The sequence below is a fragment of the Brassica rapa genome, chromosome A05 (genome assembly GCF_000309985.2).
Source record: "Brassica rapa cultivar Chiifu-401-42 chromosome A05, CAAS_Brap_v3.01, whole genome shotgun sequence".
Lineage (NCBI taxonomy): Eukaryota > Viridiplantae > Streptophyta > Magnoliopsida > Brassicales > Brassicaceae > Brassica > Brassica rapa.
Window position 1 is genome coordinate 13,167,817 of NC_024799.2, and position 19,458 is coordinate 13,187,274.

General features: G+C 36.4%; 1 protein-coding gene and 2 long non-coding RNA genes across 4 annotated transcripts; 2 read left to right on the forward strand and 1 right to left on the reverse strand.

The window, feature by feature from the left end:
• Positions 1-914: 914 nt before the first annotated feature.
• Positions 915-6,451, reverse strand: LOC103868681. Its single transcript, XM_033290903.1, has one exon. It carries the CDS (start codon positions 1,442-1,444, stop codon positions 1,211-1,213), a length of 234 nt encoding a protein of 77 aa, XP_033146794.1. The 5' UTR covers positions 1,445-6,451; the 3' UTR covers positions 915-1,210.
• A 96-nt stretch (positions 6,452-6,547) lies between these two features.
• On the forward strand, positions 6,548-10,198 carry LOC117133880. Its single transcript, XR_004457923.1, has 2 exons — positions 6,548-9,135; positions 9,176-10,198. It is a non-coding gene; the product is annotated as an uncharacterized LOC117133880 (long non-coding RNA).
• A 2,672-nt stretch (positions 10,199-12,870) lies between these two features.
• On the forward strand, positions 12,871-18,979 carry LOC117133878. 2 transcript variants are annotated; one of them, XR_004457920.1, is made up of 4 exons: positions 12,874-13,051; positions 13,120-13,305; positions 17,089-18,244; positions 18,693-18,979. It is a non-coding gene; the product is annotated as an uncharacterized LOC117133878 (long non-coding RNA). The 2 variants fall into 2 exon arrangements; XR_004457921.1 differs by lacking the exon at positions 18,693-18,979 and adding an exon at positions 18,321-18,335 and having other exon boundaries at positions 12,871-13,305; positions 17,089-17,171.
• Positions 18,980-19,458: the final 479 nt, after the last annotated feature.

The following is a 19,458-nucleotide window of genomic DNA, read 5'->3' on the forward strand; positions in this document are numbered from 1 at the left end:
TCAACAATTCTCTTATATTAGCAGATTGGTGTCAATGTCAAAAGAGAAGACTTATCTTTTCTAGATCATTTTCCACGATTTTCCTTCATTACAAGATGTGCCCTTCTCAAGCTGCTAGTGTGGATCAGGACATGTAAAGCAACAGTGTGAAGTAAATTCAACTTTGGACAGGGCAATTTTCCTTGATTCTCAGGTTTTCCGGCCTAGAATAGGATAGGTAAGATCATTGTGGTCATTTATGCTTATATTTTTCTTATCTTTCGTTTGTAATTTGCAGGTATGTTTCATCTCCACGTTTAATAAAAATCTAGTGTTAAAAAAAACTTGTGAAGAAAAAAAAAGAAAACAACTATGTTAATTCGTAAACTGATACTTTTTTATCATCAAGATGCATATTCAATTACGACTCTGCAAATCACTTAGTTAACTTTGTGTCCATATCAACGAATTTATAAAAACAATTAGTAAAAAAATAGGACTCTAAACAAATATAAACTCAAAACTGAAATTATTGTTATATAAACTATTAACTAATAAAATATGTATCAAAAACTTTACAAGATTATTTATATAAACAATTAAAAATCTAAAAAAATCATCATTTTGAATATGGAGAATACAAATAAACCGGAATTGTAAACCGATATCCAAAAAAAAATTTCATGTATGATACAATAAAAGAAAGACTTCGTTTTTTTGGTCAAAAGAAAAAGTTCTTTTTGGAAAATTTGGCTGTATAACACCAAAAAATCTTAATTCATCATCTAACCTTTTTTCTATAAATCTTTCTATCTCTCTCTTCCTTTTTTCTATAAATCTAATATCTCTTTTTTATTTAGAGTATTCCCTTCTGTTTTCTATGAACAACTTGGATTAAAAGAATGATATTAAAATAAAGACTTATTAAATAAAAATGGGCACCATGACTTGGATTAGATCATTGCAGGGATTCATTACATCCGAATCAGAACTGATCATTGGATAAAAATTCACTAAACTCTAATTTAGAGGGGAAAAAAGCCACGACCACGTAATGTAATGTAAGATAAGGAGAAAGAACAGACACATGGCGGGCTCTAATACAAAGCTATACACATTGAAGGAAAAAAGAAGAAGAAGAAGAGAAATTCGAATTCCATCTGTTCAACGTAATGTAAATTACGCTGAAAGATGAATGAGAGTTTCTCATTTTTCGTTGTGAGAAATCCAATCAAGAAGAGAGATTGTTTGAAGAGTTTGACTTGTCAAGAATTGACCACATGACGAGGACATCTTCATAACCACAAGCCATGACGTCTCCTTGAAGCTCCTTCACCGATCGTCTCTCGTGTTCTTCTCTTGCCTTGGCGTTTGCGTGGCGGTTGTGTGGCGTTTGCTGCGGTTGGTTAAAGAACGTTGCCGCTTTCTTGAATGGCGTTGCGATTGTTTTCTTCCATGAAGTCATTTTCTTTCCAAAATAAAAAGATAAAATTAGGTTTAACTGGTAATTGCTTATTTGCTTTCCTTTTGGAGATGGATTGGAGAGGAAAGGATTCTATATATTTATACACCACAGGTGAACACAAAACAGTTTCTCTCTTATTAATATTTTAAGAATTGTTATAATAAAATAAAAAATTAGTAAGCGAATTAAAAGTAAATGATAATAATATCTTGCTTTTTGTTTTGTCACAGATAATAATATGTTGCTAAAAAATAAGTAAATAATATTGGAGAGAGAGAGTTGTTAAAAAAGCAAGATCCGTGTTAAGAGCATTCCCATAAACCCATCAATTCGATTTCTTATCCTCCCCACGTGATCTTTCTCTCCTTTGCTCACAAACTTACACAATTTTACATTTTGTCTCACCTTAACATTCATTTCGAACAGATAACCAAGAACTAGAGTAGTTTTAATTAATTATGGTTTGTAAAAGTTAATAATCCATTAATTAGGTTTGGTCGTTTTCGAAATGGGTAGTTTGGGTATTGATATGAACCGTAAGTTAGTTTATGTTTTTGTTCATGATTTTCTGTCATAAATATAAACTATTTTCATAATGTAATAAGATCTAAGCTATAATGTAATAAGCCATTCATGAATTAGTTAATGTTTAATCCATGATCTTCTGTCATAAAAAAAAGAAGAAGAAAATATTAGCATAATTATAAGGTATAAATTATATTCCACACTTTCTATTTTGTAACTATAAAAACGTTGTAATGAGTTTTACCAAAACAAAAACGTTGTAAAGAGTTAGATTATATCCTACCTTCACCTGCTAGACTTTTCTCACTCAAAAACAAACAACTAAGTAATTTCAAAGTAGATAACCAAAGCAGTAAACTAGACAAAATCAAGATTGGTTCTTCTAATAATTAAGCTTAGTAATAACACAAAAGTTTCTTGAGCTGATTACTTATGTTGAAGATCGGCTTGATTGGTTTGTGGTGAAACATAAACGCTATTTCTGACCGTAAACCATTAGTAGATATTTTTATATTCCATGGTACTATGCTAGATATTTTTTTAAGCTTGAGTGGTAGATATGACTACGCACATGACACATGAACAATGATGAGTAAAAGTCAAGAATTTGCCTTTCCGGTTTCGAGTACTGACGACAAACATAAACCACTTACATCAACTTTCTATGGGGTCTCACTTTCTACTTATGTTTTTACCCAAATCTCCTTTTTCTTCACCGATCATTGCGCTACTTCTTGATATTTTTCTCCTATGCACCCAACTCTCACACAAATGCAGACACATGTACACATAAAAATGTGGTTAGTCAATCTTATGCATAGAATAATCATATATCAATACCAAAAAATAATCGACATGTGAAGATTTGAGACTAGAGACACCGTCGCACCGACACGATATAATTAATTACTAGTATTAAAATACCGCCTAAACTGTTAGCTTAATTAATATCTACTAAAACTAAAATATATGGATTCATCCAAGAGCTCTGGAGACTAAATGGTGTTAGAGTTAAGGGTGACTTTGATAACAGCATATGTTAGTATCTACTTAAGGAGAAAGATGCCAAATCGTCATCTAATGAAGATAAATAGAAAAAGAACAAAACTCAAAGAAAGAAAAAGCAAGTCTTTTGTCTTACGTATAATAGGTTTTTTTGGTTCATTGGCTAACTGAATACTCAAGTTCTTCATATTTAATCGATATTAGATCCTGATCCGTGCGCCAGTGCGTGTATGAATTTTTGATTTTTGGTTATTTATTTAACTAAATGATGTATTTGTAATATTTGATGTATTATATTTACCAAATAAATAATTTTTTGGTATCTTAAACCATCTATTTATGACGAATATTCGATATCATATAAAGAAATATAACAAATAGATGTAATTAGAGAATTATAGACGATATATAAAAACTATGGTTATTAATGTAAAATATGAAAAAATATTATATTATGACTTAGTATGGCATAAAAGATTATAAATTAACTATACATGTTTAAAGAAAATACAATGATTTTTAAACTTCTATGAAAAATTTAACATATAAAAAAGGGTGATGAATTAGTCATCAAATTCTAAATAATTTCATAATTTTATTAATAATAAATTATTTATAGTCTCTGTTTTTCGTCAAGATAATTATTAAATGTCCATAACATTAATATGTTAAAATACCATATTATGAAAGCCCATGTTGTAAACGTTTTTTTCCGGGAAGTGAACAAAAAAATTACATTTAACTCTTCATTTTGTTTAAGTTCTATGTCGGTAAAAGATTAAAAAAATCTCTATATCTTTTTCAATGTTCAATTTGAAGCTTATTATGCGAAAATCATACACAAATATAGGCAATTGGTTGGAATCTCTATATCTTTATATTCTTACAAATTTTAAATTTATTGTTTTTTTTTCTGCAAGCAAATCAATTACCGAAGTAATATATCAATTGGTTGTAATCTTATATATTCTTATAATTAGTGTAATTATGATTACAGTTTCTATATTTAATAGGTACATTAAAGATACGACACTGGAGATATTCTGTTTTGATTAATAGAAGATATTGGATTTTGAGTTTGTATTTATTGATTTGTTTTTTTATAAAGCTTAGAAAATCAATAGGATGATTGGTTGGTTGATACATCCTATAAGTAAAACGAAAACTATAGGTGGTTTGAATATTGTACATCGATCGATGCATGATGTAAGTTGACTATATAAAACTTGAGCATGATCATTTCAAACTAAAGTATAGGAAGGTTATATGCATTTGTTATATTGTAGTTAATATATTTTAAATATTACATACGTCAAGTGATTCACGTTTTCGTAAAAATAAAATTCAAGTTTATTATTGAACTGTACTCGTCCGTAATAAGCTACGTTAAATATGATGTATTTTTAGGTTCATTTAATGTCATTAAGTTTAAATTTGATTAAGGAAAACTCATTAATTTAACTGAAAATGACAAGCATTAAAATATGTAGGTTTATTTAATGACGTTAAGTTTAAATTTGATTAAGGAAAACTCATTAGTTTAACTGAAAAAACAAGTATTAAAATAGATAGTTTAATTTAATTCTCAATGGCATGAAAGTGTAAATAAGTTAGAAAATTTAAGAGTATTTTTTAATGAGTACTTCTCTTATAATAATATATAAATGCTTAATCTCAGTTTAGTTACTGGTGATGTATGTTCGTTTGAACGACAAATTCTGAAGTTTTTGATACAGAAAATATTAGTTTCTATCACTGTTTCCCATTCCGTACTATCGGGAAAAAAAATATTTTGAATGTGATTTGTGTTATTTTCCTTCGTCTAAATGTAAAAAAAAAAGCTGACGTTAACAATAAGAAATGTATTTTTATTAACCAAACGACTATTAAAATCTAAAAATTTGAAATATGATGCAAATTGGCAAATGATTAGGTGATAAAAATGGCGGAGCCAGAGATGGGTAAATGTGTATGATTTACAGGACCAATGTATTAGGAGTTTGAGGTGGGCAGAGTAATGCGCAGAGTAATACCATGTGATCTCCACATGCCTTCTCTCTTTCTCCACTTCCATCTTTATCAACTATTTTCTTCTCTTTTTTGGTTATTTGTTGTGTTTCCGTCGTATTCGTTTTCTTTGATCATATCCTGCTTGACATTTATACAGTCTAGATAACATACTCTAGTTTTCATTGGTACGACTAAACGAACGGAATACAATGATTTATAACTTTTTGTAGTTTCACAATCTTTCTTTTTCATTTTATTGATGTTATTGTTCCATCTAATGCGAAGTGTTCTTAATTAGTGGCATAACGTAAATCTACGTAGCAAAACCAACACTATTCATCACCTTTGTGGCGGTTGACTTCTCTGCTCAACAATGAAACTGATAGGCTATAACCACTGTGATCCAAAAATTAAAGAAAAAACTGTAATTTATTTTAACAGTGTATCATTTCGCGATTTTGTGGCCGAGTGGTAAGGGAAAGGAAAAGAGAAAGAGTTAGGGAAGTAAATACGTTTTAATCCACTTGATGCACGAACTAAATCACATTATCCTGGACATCCACATGGATATGAGTCTTTGTTTTCGGTCTATCCGAATACTCGGAGAAAGAGTATATCCATGGTACACCACTCTTTAAGATTAGTCTGTTCTCTCCATAAATTCGAAATATCTCCAAGTTAATCAAAAAAATGTTTTATAGTGCTAAAAAAATAAAAGTTACTAAATCTTTCAGATTTTGAAAAATCAGGCTTTTAACTATAACAATTTTTCATAGATGTGAAAATTCCAAAACTTACGTTCATAGTTTTCTAATCTTAAAATTATATTAAATATTAAATTTAACAACTATATTTGGTACATGAGTATTTTTTAATCGGACTACAGAAAAACTAACTTCATTCTACTACTAATAGTGATAAACATAAGGTTACTGTTCATCTGGGCACTATTCATCCGGTGAAATACAACACCATCTGCGGGGTGACAGAGATGATCGAAGTGCTCATACTTAAAGTCGACGAGAATGAGATGTTAAGAGACGAAGAAGGTCGCACTCGCAACAACGCATGACAATTGATTAATGCTCAGGGTGATGTGATCTCTGATTTGATTGTTGCTGCTGAGATGAATGACTTTGACCTGAGCCGAGCGTGGTATGATTGGGTAAGTCAAGACCCCTTCGAGGGTCTTCTTCACCAAGATCCCAAAAACCACATCGAAGAGCTTGAGGATCTCGTGTCAAGGAGTGAGCAGAATGAAGTGTCTGAATACCACATGCTCTGCAAGATCTTCCCCTATTTATCTATGGGGATGCATTCAGCTGGTTCAGTCAACTACATCCATGATCTCTAACCAGCTGGAAGGACACTGAAAGAGCCTTCCTTTACAAAATTCTTGATGATGCTGAAGCGACTCGAGAAAAGGAGAAGAATGATAAGTAGGACATGCTTGTTGAAAGTTCACATACAAAGAGGGAAGATCAGATTCCGAAACAGTTGCTCCACTACATTATTGTAGAGGGTGATAAAAAACACAGATCTGAAGAGCAGAGCAGAGCAGAAGAAGCTGAGACTAGTGATCCGAGCTCAGCATCGATCACCACCACTACCTCAACATTGATCGACACCAACACCGCAACATCGATCGATGATATGTGGTGTTTTAGACATCTTGTATATATGCTTTTCAATTAGTTTTCAAGTCTTTATTGAGTCTTCCTAGTCCTTTACGAGTCATTACAGGTCTGGAGTTGCATTGGATGGGCGATGGCTGGAACACAAGAGGCAGAAAAGAGTGCAATTTGGTGATTTTCACGCAAAACAGTCTTGATGGTTGTTCCCGATCGCGCAGAATACCCCGAGTGTCTGTTCCAGCGGCAAAGATTTTTAAGGAAGTTTCCAAATATTTCGGGTACCTAGGGCTTCCCCCTTTTTCTCCTTGGCCGCAAGAGACCTGCAAATATATCTTTTCTTATTCTTTTAGACATTCTACGTTAGTTTTTGGAGAAGAAACCAGATTGGAGCTTTTGGAGATTTGTGATTTGATACTTTGTAAAGGGATAATTCTATCTCTCTCGATTTAGAGAAGAACCTCCTGAACCTTATTTTTGTTTTATCTACACATGTTTTCTTCATCTGTTATCTCTGTGATTTCTCTGTTCATGTCTGAGTAGTCGCTTGCTAGGTTTAGGGTGTTAGGGATCATAGATAAATGAGCTAGACACAAATAGGATTGTTATTCTTTGATATCTCTATCTATTGTTATGCTTACTGCTTATGTTAAACTGGCAATTTAGCATCTGATATATAGGTTTAATCTAATCATCAAAAGTGTTTTAGGTTGCTAGAAAAAGCATAGATAGGCGATTTGTCCTTAGACAACGAAAGCTGATGCTAAGGCAAATCGTGAACCAATTGAATCTGAACTTAATGCGTGTCATCATTCTCTGATCCAAATGACAGTTTAGGCATTAGGATTGCTTGATAAATTGGTAGACACCACGACAGTGGGTTTATCTATTCTTGTTGTTCAAGTTCTAGATTGGCTCTTATTGCCTTCCTGAATAGTTGTGTAGCTCATGTTCTAAGTATTCCAATGAATCACCCTGAACCTAGCTCTTTTAATCATCTGAAATCTTTAATTAATCTTGTTACTTGCTTGATATTGATCCTATAGAAATAAAGTGTAAATTGGTCCTCTGGAAATAAATCTCAAATATTACATCTGCACTATTAGCTTGCAGCAGTAAAGACACAATTTTAGTGTATCAACCGACCACAACACCTCAGCAACGATCTACACAGACTTTTGTCATCGATAGATACCACTTGAAATCTCTGAAAAATCAAGTTTTCCTCAGGACATCGCAGACTCGGAACAAAAGAGTACTGATGTATTAAGTTGTTATCATGCCCCAAATGTAGAATAAGAGATCACCATGGAAGATTTCTTGGAGCTAGAAGAACTCTTGGAGTTAAAGGATGGAGAAAAGCTTGGAGATTTGGATTCGAGTAGGGAAGTCACTATGGAAGACTTCTTGGAGCTGGAGGAATGGCTTTAAGATATGGATAAAAATTCAAAGAAGAAGCTTGATGACGATCAGCATACTTCGAGAGGAGATCTGGAAACTTCACCAAAGGCTAGCATCGATCGACACCAACCTGATGAGATCGATCAAAAATAACCCCACATCGTCGATCAACTCCCACCCTATATCATCGATCGACACTCAGCAGATAGCATCGATCTACACCCACACTCCATCATCGATCGACACCCACTCGAGATCATCGATCGACACCCATCGCTGTAAGAACTGCCAGGATACATGATTGAAATAGGACCGATTGAGGAGTGAGTGCACAAATCTGAGACCTCACACCTTGTTGTCCCCGAACATCTAAGACCACCTATATGCACATAAGAAGCTGTTAGGATTCGCAAAAGAGTGAAGAGGATACATGATCCTGTGAGGATTATGGTTCCATGCGATGTATTTGATGCTGAATCTCCTATTCCACCTAATAGAAGTATGAAGTTCAGTTCTTACATTGAGGTACTTGATGATCCTCTATATGCAGAAGCTTCTCAGAGAGGATTGATATTTAGAAGTGAAGTCGATACATACCCCACAAAATCAGTATCGAACGATATCAATAAGTCGGGATCGATCAACACTACCACTTCACCATCGATCGACACTACTACTTCATCGTCGATCAACAGTGGACGCATATCAAAGCAGAAGGAGTTTGATGTGTGTGAAAATATTTTGATGGAGTTAACACCACGCGATCAGACAAGTTTGAGAGAAATAAGAGGAGGAATTGGAAGAAGAGAAAAATGATCAAGGACGGTCCTCAGTTATCATTGATTCCTCACTTATCAGATGGTGTCAGGAAATCCAGAGTGTGCAGCATCAAAGCCATTTGCAAAGCTTCGAGCAATCCTTACGGCTGAGATAATAGACAAACGAGAAGAGTCTATGGAGGAGGCTTTCACAAAATAATGATAAAGCTTCAGAAACTTGTTTGGAGCGAGTTCTCATTCTCATCCGGGCTGAATCAGATCTCCAGAAGTCAAGCTAAATGACTATAATAAAGCGCTGAGTGGGAGGCAACCCACTATTTGGTAATTTTATTCAGTTTAGGTTCGATTGTTACTGATTTTTGTTTTTTATTTTTATGCAGGTTAAAAAAATGAATAGTAAGGACGACACTGTAGCAGCGCCGAGCGACACTGTAGCAAGAACATCGAACCGCACTGTAGCAAGAAAATCGAATGGCATGTAGCAAGAAAATCGAGCGGCACTGTAGCAGCAACTTTGACTGACACTTTAGCAGAAAATTAGAAGTTACTGTAGCTGAGATACTGTAACAGGGTACTGTATCAAAGTCACTATTCATTAAAAAAAAATAAAAAATTTTGAATTGGTTTTATTAATTATCTATTACTGACTTTTATTGTTTTTTTTTTATGTTAGGTAAAAACAAAAGATCCGAGGAAGACGAGTTTGCATAAGAATCGACGTTGACTAGCTAGCATCGATCGACTAAGCATCACAAGTATCAATCACCACTTAACTGTGTTGATCGATACTCACATCAATCGCCACTTAACTGTGTTGATCGATACTCACATCAATCGGCACATCAACCAATGAGACCAGCTTGATATCGATCGACAACGCTTCAGCAACAACGATTAATTGTCACTTCATTGTGTCGATCGACACTGACATCATCGAGCAGGTTATCGTTCTTAGTTGTTAAATTGTGTACTTATGTTTATGTTATCAACATAACTCCGACTGAATTTACACTGGGGACAGTGTAGTTTAAGTCTGGGAGAGAGGTTTACTGATATTGGTTTATTCATGAGTCTTATTAAAATGTTTTCAAAAATAAGATTTTATTGAGTCAAGAAAGAGACAATGAACTTATTGATTTTGCTTGTTATCTAACCACACCATTCTAGACTTAATAGTTGCAGATAGCACTAAAGATACTAAATTGGATCAACATGTCAACTATGTTACACTTGCTGAGAATGTTTGAAGGAACCAAAGCTGACTTCCAACCTAACTAAGCTCAACTTGCTTGTCTTGGGGCTTGGTATACATGAGATTAGATTCTTCAAACAAGTCTGGAAGGTAAAAGCCTTGTGTAGATATGTCACCCTCTCTCTCTCTCTCTATTTCAAAATTTAGATTAGACAAAAAAAATATATATATATATATATATAATTATAGATGATAATTTAGGAAAAGAATTTGAACATGACTTGGTGGCTACAACCATTAAGGCTTGATTTATAAGAATTCTATAGGTAAATGTTTCGAACAGGACTTGGTGGCTACAACCATTAAGACTTGATTCACAGAGAATCCTAGGATATAGGTCAAAAAGAAGTGAAAAGGATTTGGTGGCTAAAACCATTAAAGCTTGATTCTTGGTCAATGATCTTTCGATAAAAGCAAACTTTGATTCAAAGAGAAACTAGTAGAGAGAGAGGAAAGGAACTCCCATTTACCTGCAGATCCAGATACTTGTTTGAGCATCCTTGCATCCTGTGATCGATACTCCCAAGGTAAAGCCTACACTTTTATTTATTCAAGAAATGAGGTTGGTAGAGGGGATTATTAGACATGATTTGCTAAATTGTTGACTAGGTAAATTTGGGTTGCTGGACTAGGATATGGTATAATGTGCTTCTGAGATTAGGATTTCCTAAGTTAATGATTCTGAGTTTTTAATCTGTGAGTCCCTCCTATTTTCAAACCTCTTTCAGAGAGACTGTCTGTATGTTTTGCTTGAGGACAAGCAAAAGGATAAGTCTGAGGGAATTGATAGGCCATGGATTTTATCCACTTTTAGCCATGGCTTATAAGTTTTTTAATATATATTTAATACGATATATAGTATATTTAGAGTATTTACAGATTCAGGGACAATTTAGAGGAATGTGGTGATTATGGTATCTTTTGGAGCCTTTTGTGTGCAGAATTGCACAGATGCGTCAGATATCTAGCTATGGATGGAGACTTTCCCACCATTATATTGAGCCCATCGTTTGACACAAGATATATCTTTGAGTTATCTTTCTAAGGCCACCGGTTTGAGGTCAATCAACATCCTATACCAGAAGTTATGCATGTTTTACTGAAGAGTGGTCAGTCTGCCTCGCGAGAGGAAGCTGTCGAGGAGATGAAAGACTGTTGATCGACGGTGCACCCTTGGTGTCGATCGACAGTGATGCCAGAATACGGCCGAGAATATTTTATGACCGACTGAAGCCCATAAGCAACCACAAATTACCAGAATACTCTTAGATGATCTAAACCCCTATTTATGTATTTTCTAAGCCATTGTTGATGGTTACGCTTTCTATTATTCATAGAGAGACGAGAGGAACTCCTTGAGAGTCCTATTGGAACTCCATTGGTTTTGGTTTTAATATCTATTGCAATTTTTTATCTATTCATCTATGATTTCTGTGATAACTATCATGTTTGAGTAGATCCACCTGTTAAGTTTAGGGTTCCATATGGTTGTGATAAATTAGCCCTAAAATAGGATTGTTAGAGAATTGATACCAGTGATTAGAAGTATTCTTAATGCATGCTTCTAGAGTAATTAACTAGATCGTGTACTTAGGACATAGGATACTGGGAGAGTAGATCTTTGTCTAATAATATTATGATTGAGTTAGATTTGTTAGAAATACATGATAGCTGATTGACCATCTTTAGTGGTAATCAACTAGCCACAACCATCAATCAACATCGACACTCGACCGTCGATCGATAGTGTTATAAAGTGAGCGGTTGAGTCCTAGCATATCAGCTCGCCTAGCATCTTATCTATTACTCCCTCTGTTCGATGTTTTACAAAATTTTGATGTTCTAATATATAAGATGTTTTCATTTTCCTAGGTAACTTTTACTTTATTAAAAACTGTATACCCAATTCATTTATAGTTTTAATGATACTTTCTAGACAAAAAGTAGTTTTCTTAATATGTATGTTTCTATCTAAACATCTTATATTTAGGAGCAGAGGGAGTATAATTCATGTGCCTAAACCCTAGATCTAGCAACCATCATTCCAGCAAACAACTCTCAGTCTCATAAGAACAACTACCTTGTTCGCCCCTGCAAATTACAATATTTACTGCATTAATAAACTATTAGCCTAGCTTAATCATATAACTATTAGATCTATTGTGTTCCCTATCTCCCTCTAAATTCGATCCCTAAGTACTACAATTCGACCTCTTAATTGAGAGATTATAAATCACTCATTAGGGTAATTTGAGTGATATCAGTTTCCAGAAGCACGAAATGTCAACAAAAGTGGTGATCTCATGGGTGTTGATATGTTCTTAGTGGATGAGAAAGTTATTTTACTTAAGTAAAACTCTGATATTTTTGCACCGAATGTAAAACTTCATATTTGTAATTGATGATTTTTTATTGTGTCTCAGTCAACCCTCATCCAGGGATATATAAGCAGACATCGGTTGAACATCTTTCGACAAATCAGTAAAGAAGGTGTGGTTTATGAGCTCAGTCTCTTCGAGGTCACAAGGAGTAATCAGAACTTCAAAGCCTCGACGGCCCGTTTATAAAAAGATCACAGAGAAGACCAGTTTTGTTGAGATGGCAGATAGCATTAACCGGGAGCGTAATGCATATGTCCTGACCTCGGAGCCACATGTGCACCCTTAGCTCATCTCATCCATTTTTTGTACTTCTAATATATTTAAGTTACTGATTCTGATGTAATGCAACCACATGCATGCAAGTTTCTCTGCTCTGCGGAAGTGGACAATGACTGTACGAACAGGTGGTGCTAAATCTCATGTTTTTAGGTTATCCACACTAAACAGAACATCCCTCATACCCTTTAACCAACCATATCTAATCACTCATATTATGTGACTTATGCAGGTTCCGTATTCAAATGTCTATCTCTGATGTCTCTGAATGTGTTGTGTATGTGGATTTCAATGGGTATGTCACCAAGATGACAAATGTCACAGCTGCAGAGGTTGCACAGCTAATGGTAACATTCTCAAACAATACAATTTCGCATCTACTAGGCTCTTTACCAAATATGACATTGCTTGCTAGAATGTAATCTGCAAACAGAACCCAGGTGTTAAAGACTCAGATGAGAAATCCCTCCCAGAATGCCTCAAGGATTTAGTTGGAAGGACCTACACTTTCCAGTTAAAACTGTCTGCATTTAACTTTACTTAACGAGAGCACTTCTTTGACGACGATGAGTGTCCACCACAACCCAACTTTTAGGAAAGTGTATGTTCACACATTCTCTGTAACTCAACTCACTTCACTCTGAAGATGTAAGATGTCTGCCCTGAAGTAGTCGTTGACGTAGTTGCTGAAGCAGACGTCGTGGTGAGTGGTGAAGACCATGTGGAATCAAGGTGCTGAGTTGGAGTCGTGTAGACTTGGAGAGAAAGAGAGTATCTTGGAGATATGGAAAGAGGAATAAACTTGAGGAGCAAATTTATGACTTAATGAAAGAGGAATAAGTGCATTCCAAGAAAAGGAAAGTTGCACTTATTGTTATGGAAGATGTCCATACATGTTGCCTTGGAGACTAGAGTTTCGGGAACGTGGAGAATAACCATAAGATAGATATGGAGTCGACTGTATAGACATAGAGACACAGAGGCTGATCTTATAGAAAGAGAGAGAAGCTCTTGGAAGTGTTATGGGTCGTGCTGAAGCAGTGGCTGAAGTACTCGACGGAAGAGAGACACAAGCGGGTAGCTTAAGAATCTTTCAGTAGCAGTTGTTAGGGTGTAAAGCTGATTAAGCAGAACTTGTAATAGAGTGTACAAGGCGATTTCTAATAAATCTTAAGGGCTGCTTGTAGTTGTTTGTCTCTTGCTTTACTTTCTGCATTACCTTATTGTGTTTGCATTATGCACTTACAAGTGGTATCAGAGCGGGGTACCTAAGTTATCGGTGTTATCCTGAAGGTGAATATGGACACGATTATTTCTGTGCAGAAGGCGATCGTGTTGAATGTGGACCAGTATGGTCATTGGAAGGCTCGCATGAAGCAGATGATTCGAGGAGTCAATGAAGATGTGTGGACAACTGTGGAGATTGGTTGGGAGGAGCCTACCATAGTCACAGGAGGTGAGAATAAGCCTAAACCAAAAGAGAATTGGTCAGAGGCATAACGCAATGCATCAAAATTTAATGCAAAGGCGTTGTCGATGATTTTTGGAGCTGTTGAAGCAGAGCAGTTTCAGCTGATTCAGGGGAGTACTTCGGCTAAAGAGGCATGGGAGATCCTGCTGAATTCAGTTGAAGGAGATGTGAGTGTCAAAAGGACACGTCTAGATCACCTTGGGTCGCAGTTTGAGAATCTCAGGTGGTCTGATAATGATTCTGTGGCGAGTTTTAGTGCCAAACTCAGTGGTATGGCGCATGAAGCATTTGTACTTGGGAAGAAGGACAAGGAGAAGAAACTGGTAAATGAGTTACTACGCTGTCTTCCAACGAAGTTTGGAGCTCACAAGGCGGTCTTGCAGATGACTACAAACACGGATGAGCTCAAGTTTGACAAACTTGTGGGTATGCTGAAGGTACAAGAGATGGAGACAAACAATAGTTCAGTCTCTACACCAAGCAGTGCGCCAAGGAGTGTGGCGCTTGTAGCTGACAAAGATACTGATAAGTTTCAGAAGATTGAAGATGACATTGGTATGCTGTTCAGGAATTTTGGTAAGATGAATTCTTCTGGTTGGAGGAATCAGTATGGTCGCCAGGGAGGTGATCGTGACAATGGTAGAAGGAGAGAAAGTCTCAAGTACTATGAGTGTGGAGGCATTGATCATATAAGGGTTGACTGTCCTGTAGCACAACAAAGAGAACTTAAGTGTTCTGAGTGCAGAGGTGTTGCACACACACGGCGTGAATGTCCAAACTCAAAGAAGGAGAAAGGAGTTCTATTGCACTCGTCTGATGATTCAGAGTCTGAAGAAGATGGGAAGGTGATGAATAATATGGTTGCATTTGGTGCACACAAGGAGAAATCTAGTGAATCCTCAGATTCAGATGTTTGTACAGACTCTGAGGATTATCACGTGATGCTCAACAAGTGGTTGAATCTCAAGAATGAGAATCTGAGGTTGCAACACGATCTGGTGCAGAGCTGTGAGCAGTATGAAGATCTTGCTGAAGAACTTGCTGTTGTAAATGAGAATTATGAGTCTCTCGAGTAGAAGGTTAGCAAACTGAGGGAGGTTGCTATTGTTGAACGTGAGAGAGCAATGAGGCTGGAACGTGATTTGGCTGAGAATCGCAAATAGACCAGGATGCTCAACAGTGGATCCAAAGAGTTGGATAAGATACTCTCGATGGGTCAACCAGCCAAGGCGAATTGGGGACTGGAATATCGAGGAGCTGAGAGTACTAAGGGAGTACAATAGAAGGGGCTATCACATTTCGTGCATGGGAGCACATCAAAAAGTGGAGCCAAAGGAACTTGTCAGGAAGTGCGTCGGGACTTACGACAGAGAGTAAGACAGAAAGTTCTACAGCGCGTAGCTGTGAGTAACAAGCCGAAAGTAGTACATCAGTGCAACAACATGAAGGTCAGACATGAGGTTCTGAAGCATGGTTGTGCAGCTGGTACAAGGAAGGAGACTGATCGGTGCATCAGCAACTGTGTCGGGCCAAGCAAGAAGCAGCATCAAATTTGCTGTTGGTTCTGTGGGAAGGTTGGACACAAGAAGGTGCAGTGTTTTGCTCGTGAGAAGAGCATAAACATGGCCAAGAAGGTGAACAAGACGTTCACTAAGCCCAAGAGGGTTGAAGAGGTGTCCTTAGCCAAGAGTGGCTTACTTGATGAGATCAAGGATGAGACATCAGAAGATGGATGCAGCTCTGTTAGGAGTGATCTTCAGGAAGATCAAGAAGCATCAAGCGTGGAGTCAGGACACGGAGTTGTATGTGACACAAAGGGGAAGGAGATCGAAGTGCGTCAGAAAGTGGTGCGAGATGATCTTCAGGGGTGTGATAATGAAATCACTCCAAGACAGTAGCAACGAGTGAAGAATACACTCGGTGTGGATGAGGAGGGGCTCATGGTCAAGGAGACGACACATGAAAGTAGTCAGGTCCTCAACAGAAGTGGGTCGAGAGGTAGCTCGACAGGTGCATCAGATCGTGATGTAGTACTTGTTATTCCGCTGCAGCAGGGGCTGTGTCATGATTATACATGAAGAAGCAGGCGGCTGGGTCTGTAAGGCTTGACATCTAAGCTTCTGTGTTTTAGCTTAGTATGCAATCAAGTAGGGGGATAATGGTGTGGTGCACATCTGGTGGGGGAGAAAATCACATTTGGTGTGGAAGTTTCCAGGTAGGGAACGTGGTTGCAATGTGGTTGCTGAACCAGAAGAGTGTTGTGCTTGATCGGCACACAAAGCTAAAAGGGGGAGATTGAAGATGTAAGATGTCTGCCTTGAAGTAGTCGCTGACGTAGTTGCTGAAGTAGACGTCGTGGTGAATGGTGAAGACCATGTGGAGTCAAGGTGCTGAGCTGGAGTCGTGTAGACTTGGAGAGCAAGAGAGTATCTTGGAGATATGGAAAGAGGAATAAACTTGAGAAGTAAGTTTATGACTTAAAGAAAGAGGAATAAGTGCATTCCAAGAAAAGAAAAGTTTGCACTTATTGTTATCGAAGATGTCCATACATGTTGCCTTGGAAACTAGGGTTTCAGAAACATGGAGAATAACTATAAGATAGATATGGGGTCGTCTGTATAGACATAGAGACACATAGGCTGATCTTATAGAAAGAGAGAGAAACTCTTGGAAGTGTTATGGGTCGTGCTGAAGCAGTGGCTGAAGTACTCGACGGAAGAGAGACACAAACAGGTAGCTTAGGAATCTTTCAGTAACAGTTGTTAGGGTGTAACAGACTGTGTAAAGCTGATTAAGCAGAATTTGTAATAGAGTGTACAAGACGATTTCTAATAAAACTTAAAAGTTACTTTTAGTTGTTTGTCTCTTACTTTACTTTCTGTATTACCTTGTGTTTGCATTATCCATACCCAGGTGTATAACCTACGTGATGACATGCCTAGAGCTGGAACTCTGACAACAAAGCCCTCCCTTGGTGTAAGCAACCCCTGAGGCCAGTGTAGAGACGGAGCTTTTTTAGGAGCTGTTTCTGCGAGTGGAGCTTCGCCTACTGAATCTATTCCAGGTGGAATAAATACTGAGAAGATACCATTTCCGAAAAAGGAGCCCGCGGGAAAAAAAAAGCTCCGGAAGACATAGCTCCTTACTTATCGAACTATTGCGACGACCGAACACCACTACTCCTTTTTCTTTTGATTTTTAAAATTTTCAATAATTTGAAATGGGCATGACTAATTTATAACCGCTACTGTTAAATTATTTTGATTATTTACTAGCCTTGTTGAGGACGTAACTTATGAATCAAGTTTCAGTAATTGAGGCAACCTTAGACACGCACAAAACATTGCTATTATTTGACACTGCAGAAAAAATCATGCTTTCAGCCTGACTTACAACATCGAGGACACGTTTATCTTACAAAATTATAACTTCAGAATTCCCATTTAGTCATCAGCCCCAAATCTTTCTATGTTCATGATTTGAAATATGCGCTTTAAACTTTCCTGCAATTAGCAAACCGAAGACTTATTAGCGCAAACCATCCCCTCCTACGTGAACATGGACATGCTAAAACGTAATTTTTCACGCACAAAACTATCCACAGTTTCCATTATTTCTAAAAAAAACTACCAACAACTCCAACAAACATGTTCCTTAGAAAATCGGAAACCCCACAGTTTTCACCTGCAAACAAATGTGATTGTTACATTAGTTATACAAATAATATTATAGCTCCAAGCAAACATTTACCAAAGCATGCTTTCTGGTGCGAGGAACGGCCAACATCAAGAGCTTCCTGGCACGTAATGAGCTCTAGTTCACAATAGAAATGAGAGCATTCCTAATTTATATTCCACTTTGTTTTGAAAATTATCTGTAATTCCACTTAATTTTAAGTCTATAATAAAATATAACGTAGAATTATTTTAATTTTTGATTTATGATTCTACGTTATAGTAAAAAAAAAACATGAAAGTAAAACTCAATTCGATTTTGAAGTTAATTTATAAAGTAAGAACTGAAGTGATTTGTTGATGCTGTAAAGCAAATCTTTATGACACTATTATAGGTAAAGTTGACTACTATACATAAATGAAATTGTATTATATATGAATGATGAACTTATTTTATGCGAATGAAAAAAGGTGTCGGGGATGGATTTACATCTTACTCAAGGCCCATTAGACATTGAACTAGGTCCATATTGGTAGGAAGCTATAGACTTCATCTTTCTATAAATAAAGAGCTATGAAAAGGTTCACTTTGCATTTGTAATCATCTTCTTCTCCTCTTCTTAGACTAAGAAACATATTTTCATAGAGATTTTGTATTAAAAGGTTCACTTTGCATTTGTAATCATTTTTGTAATGAACCTTTAATCGATAAAATCTCTCTTATATTCTTTTTCCCATTTGATTTCATCTAAAGATTTCTTCTAAGCCTCAATAATCTAATTCTTATTCTTTTTTTTGTAAACTGCTTGCTAATTCTTATTCTTTGATTCTTTTATCAAACAGTTGGCGCTGGAAAGAGGGGGCTGAAGAGAACTAGCTTCAAAGCATGTCAAACATGAAAGAATCCTAGATCGATATTCATCTTCTGTTTCTAAAAAAAGGAAAGAAAAAAAAAGCTTGGCTTTTGATTCCACAATCTGAGCTTGCCGTCTCATCCTTTGGCTCGTAGAGATTGCAGCAAAGCTCAATACTTTATCTCGGCGGCGATGGCGATCTCGCGATGATTGAGTCTCGTTCCGACGATCTCCAAAACCTACTCGAGGAAGCTCCAAGCCCAACCTCATGAACCGGACCATGAGACGGGAACCGTAACAGATAATTCCCGAACTAGAAACCCTTCTTGAGGATTCGAAGAATGGGGATACACAAGCGTAGAAGAAGATCGTTAAGGTAGAGAGATCTTCTTAGATGAATGTGTTCGTAAGCGTAGCTTGTAAGAGCTTTGCAAGATAACTTGAGAGATAAGGAAGTTAGGAAAAATAGTTTATTGATTGTGTTCTCTTAGCTATCGTAAGAGTTACATATATAGTAAAACTAAAATATAGATAAGGCTAGAACTAATCCTTATCCTAGTAGAAATCATAAATAAGAACTTGATAATAATAAAACATAACGATAAAGTCGTTAAAACCGTTAGTGACGTGTCCTGTCACAATACTCCCTCCTTCAGAACAGACTTGGCCTCAAGGCTGAAACTCAGGATATTGCGCAATGAAGTCTTGGTAGAACTCCCAAGTCGCCTGTTGAGGAGTAGAACCTTTCCACTGGA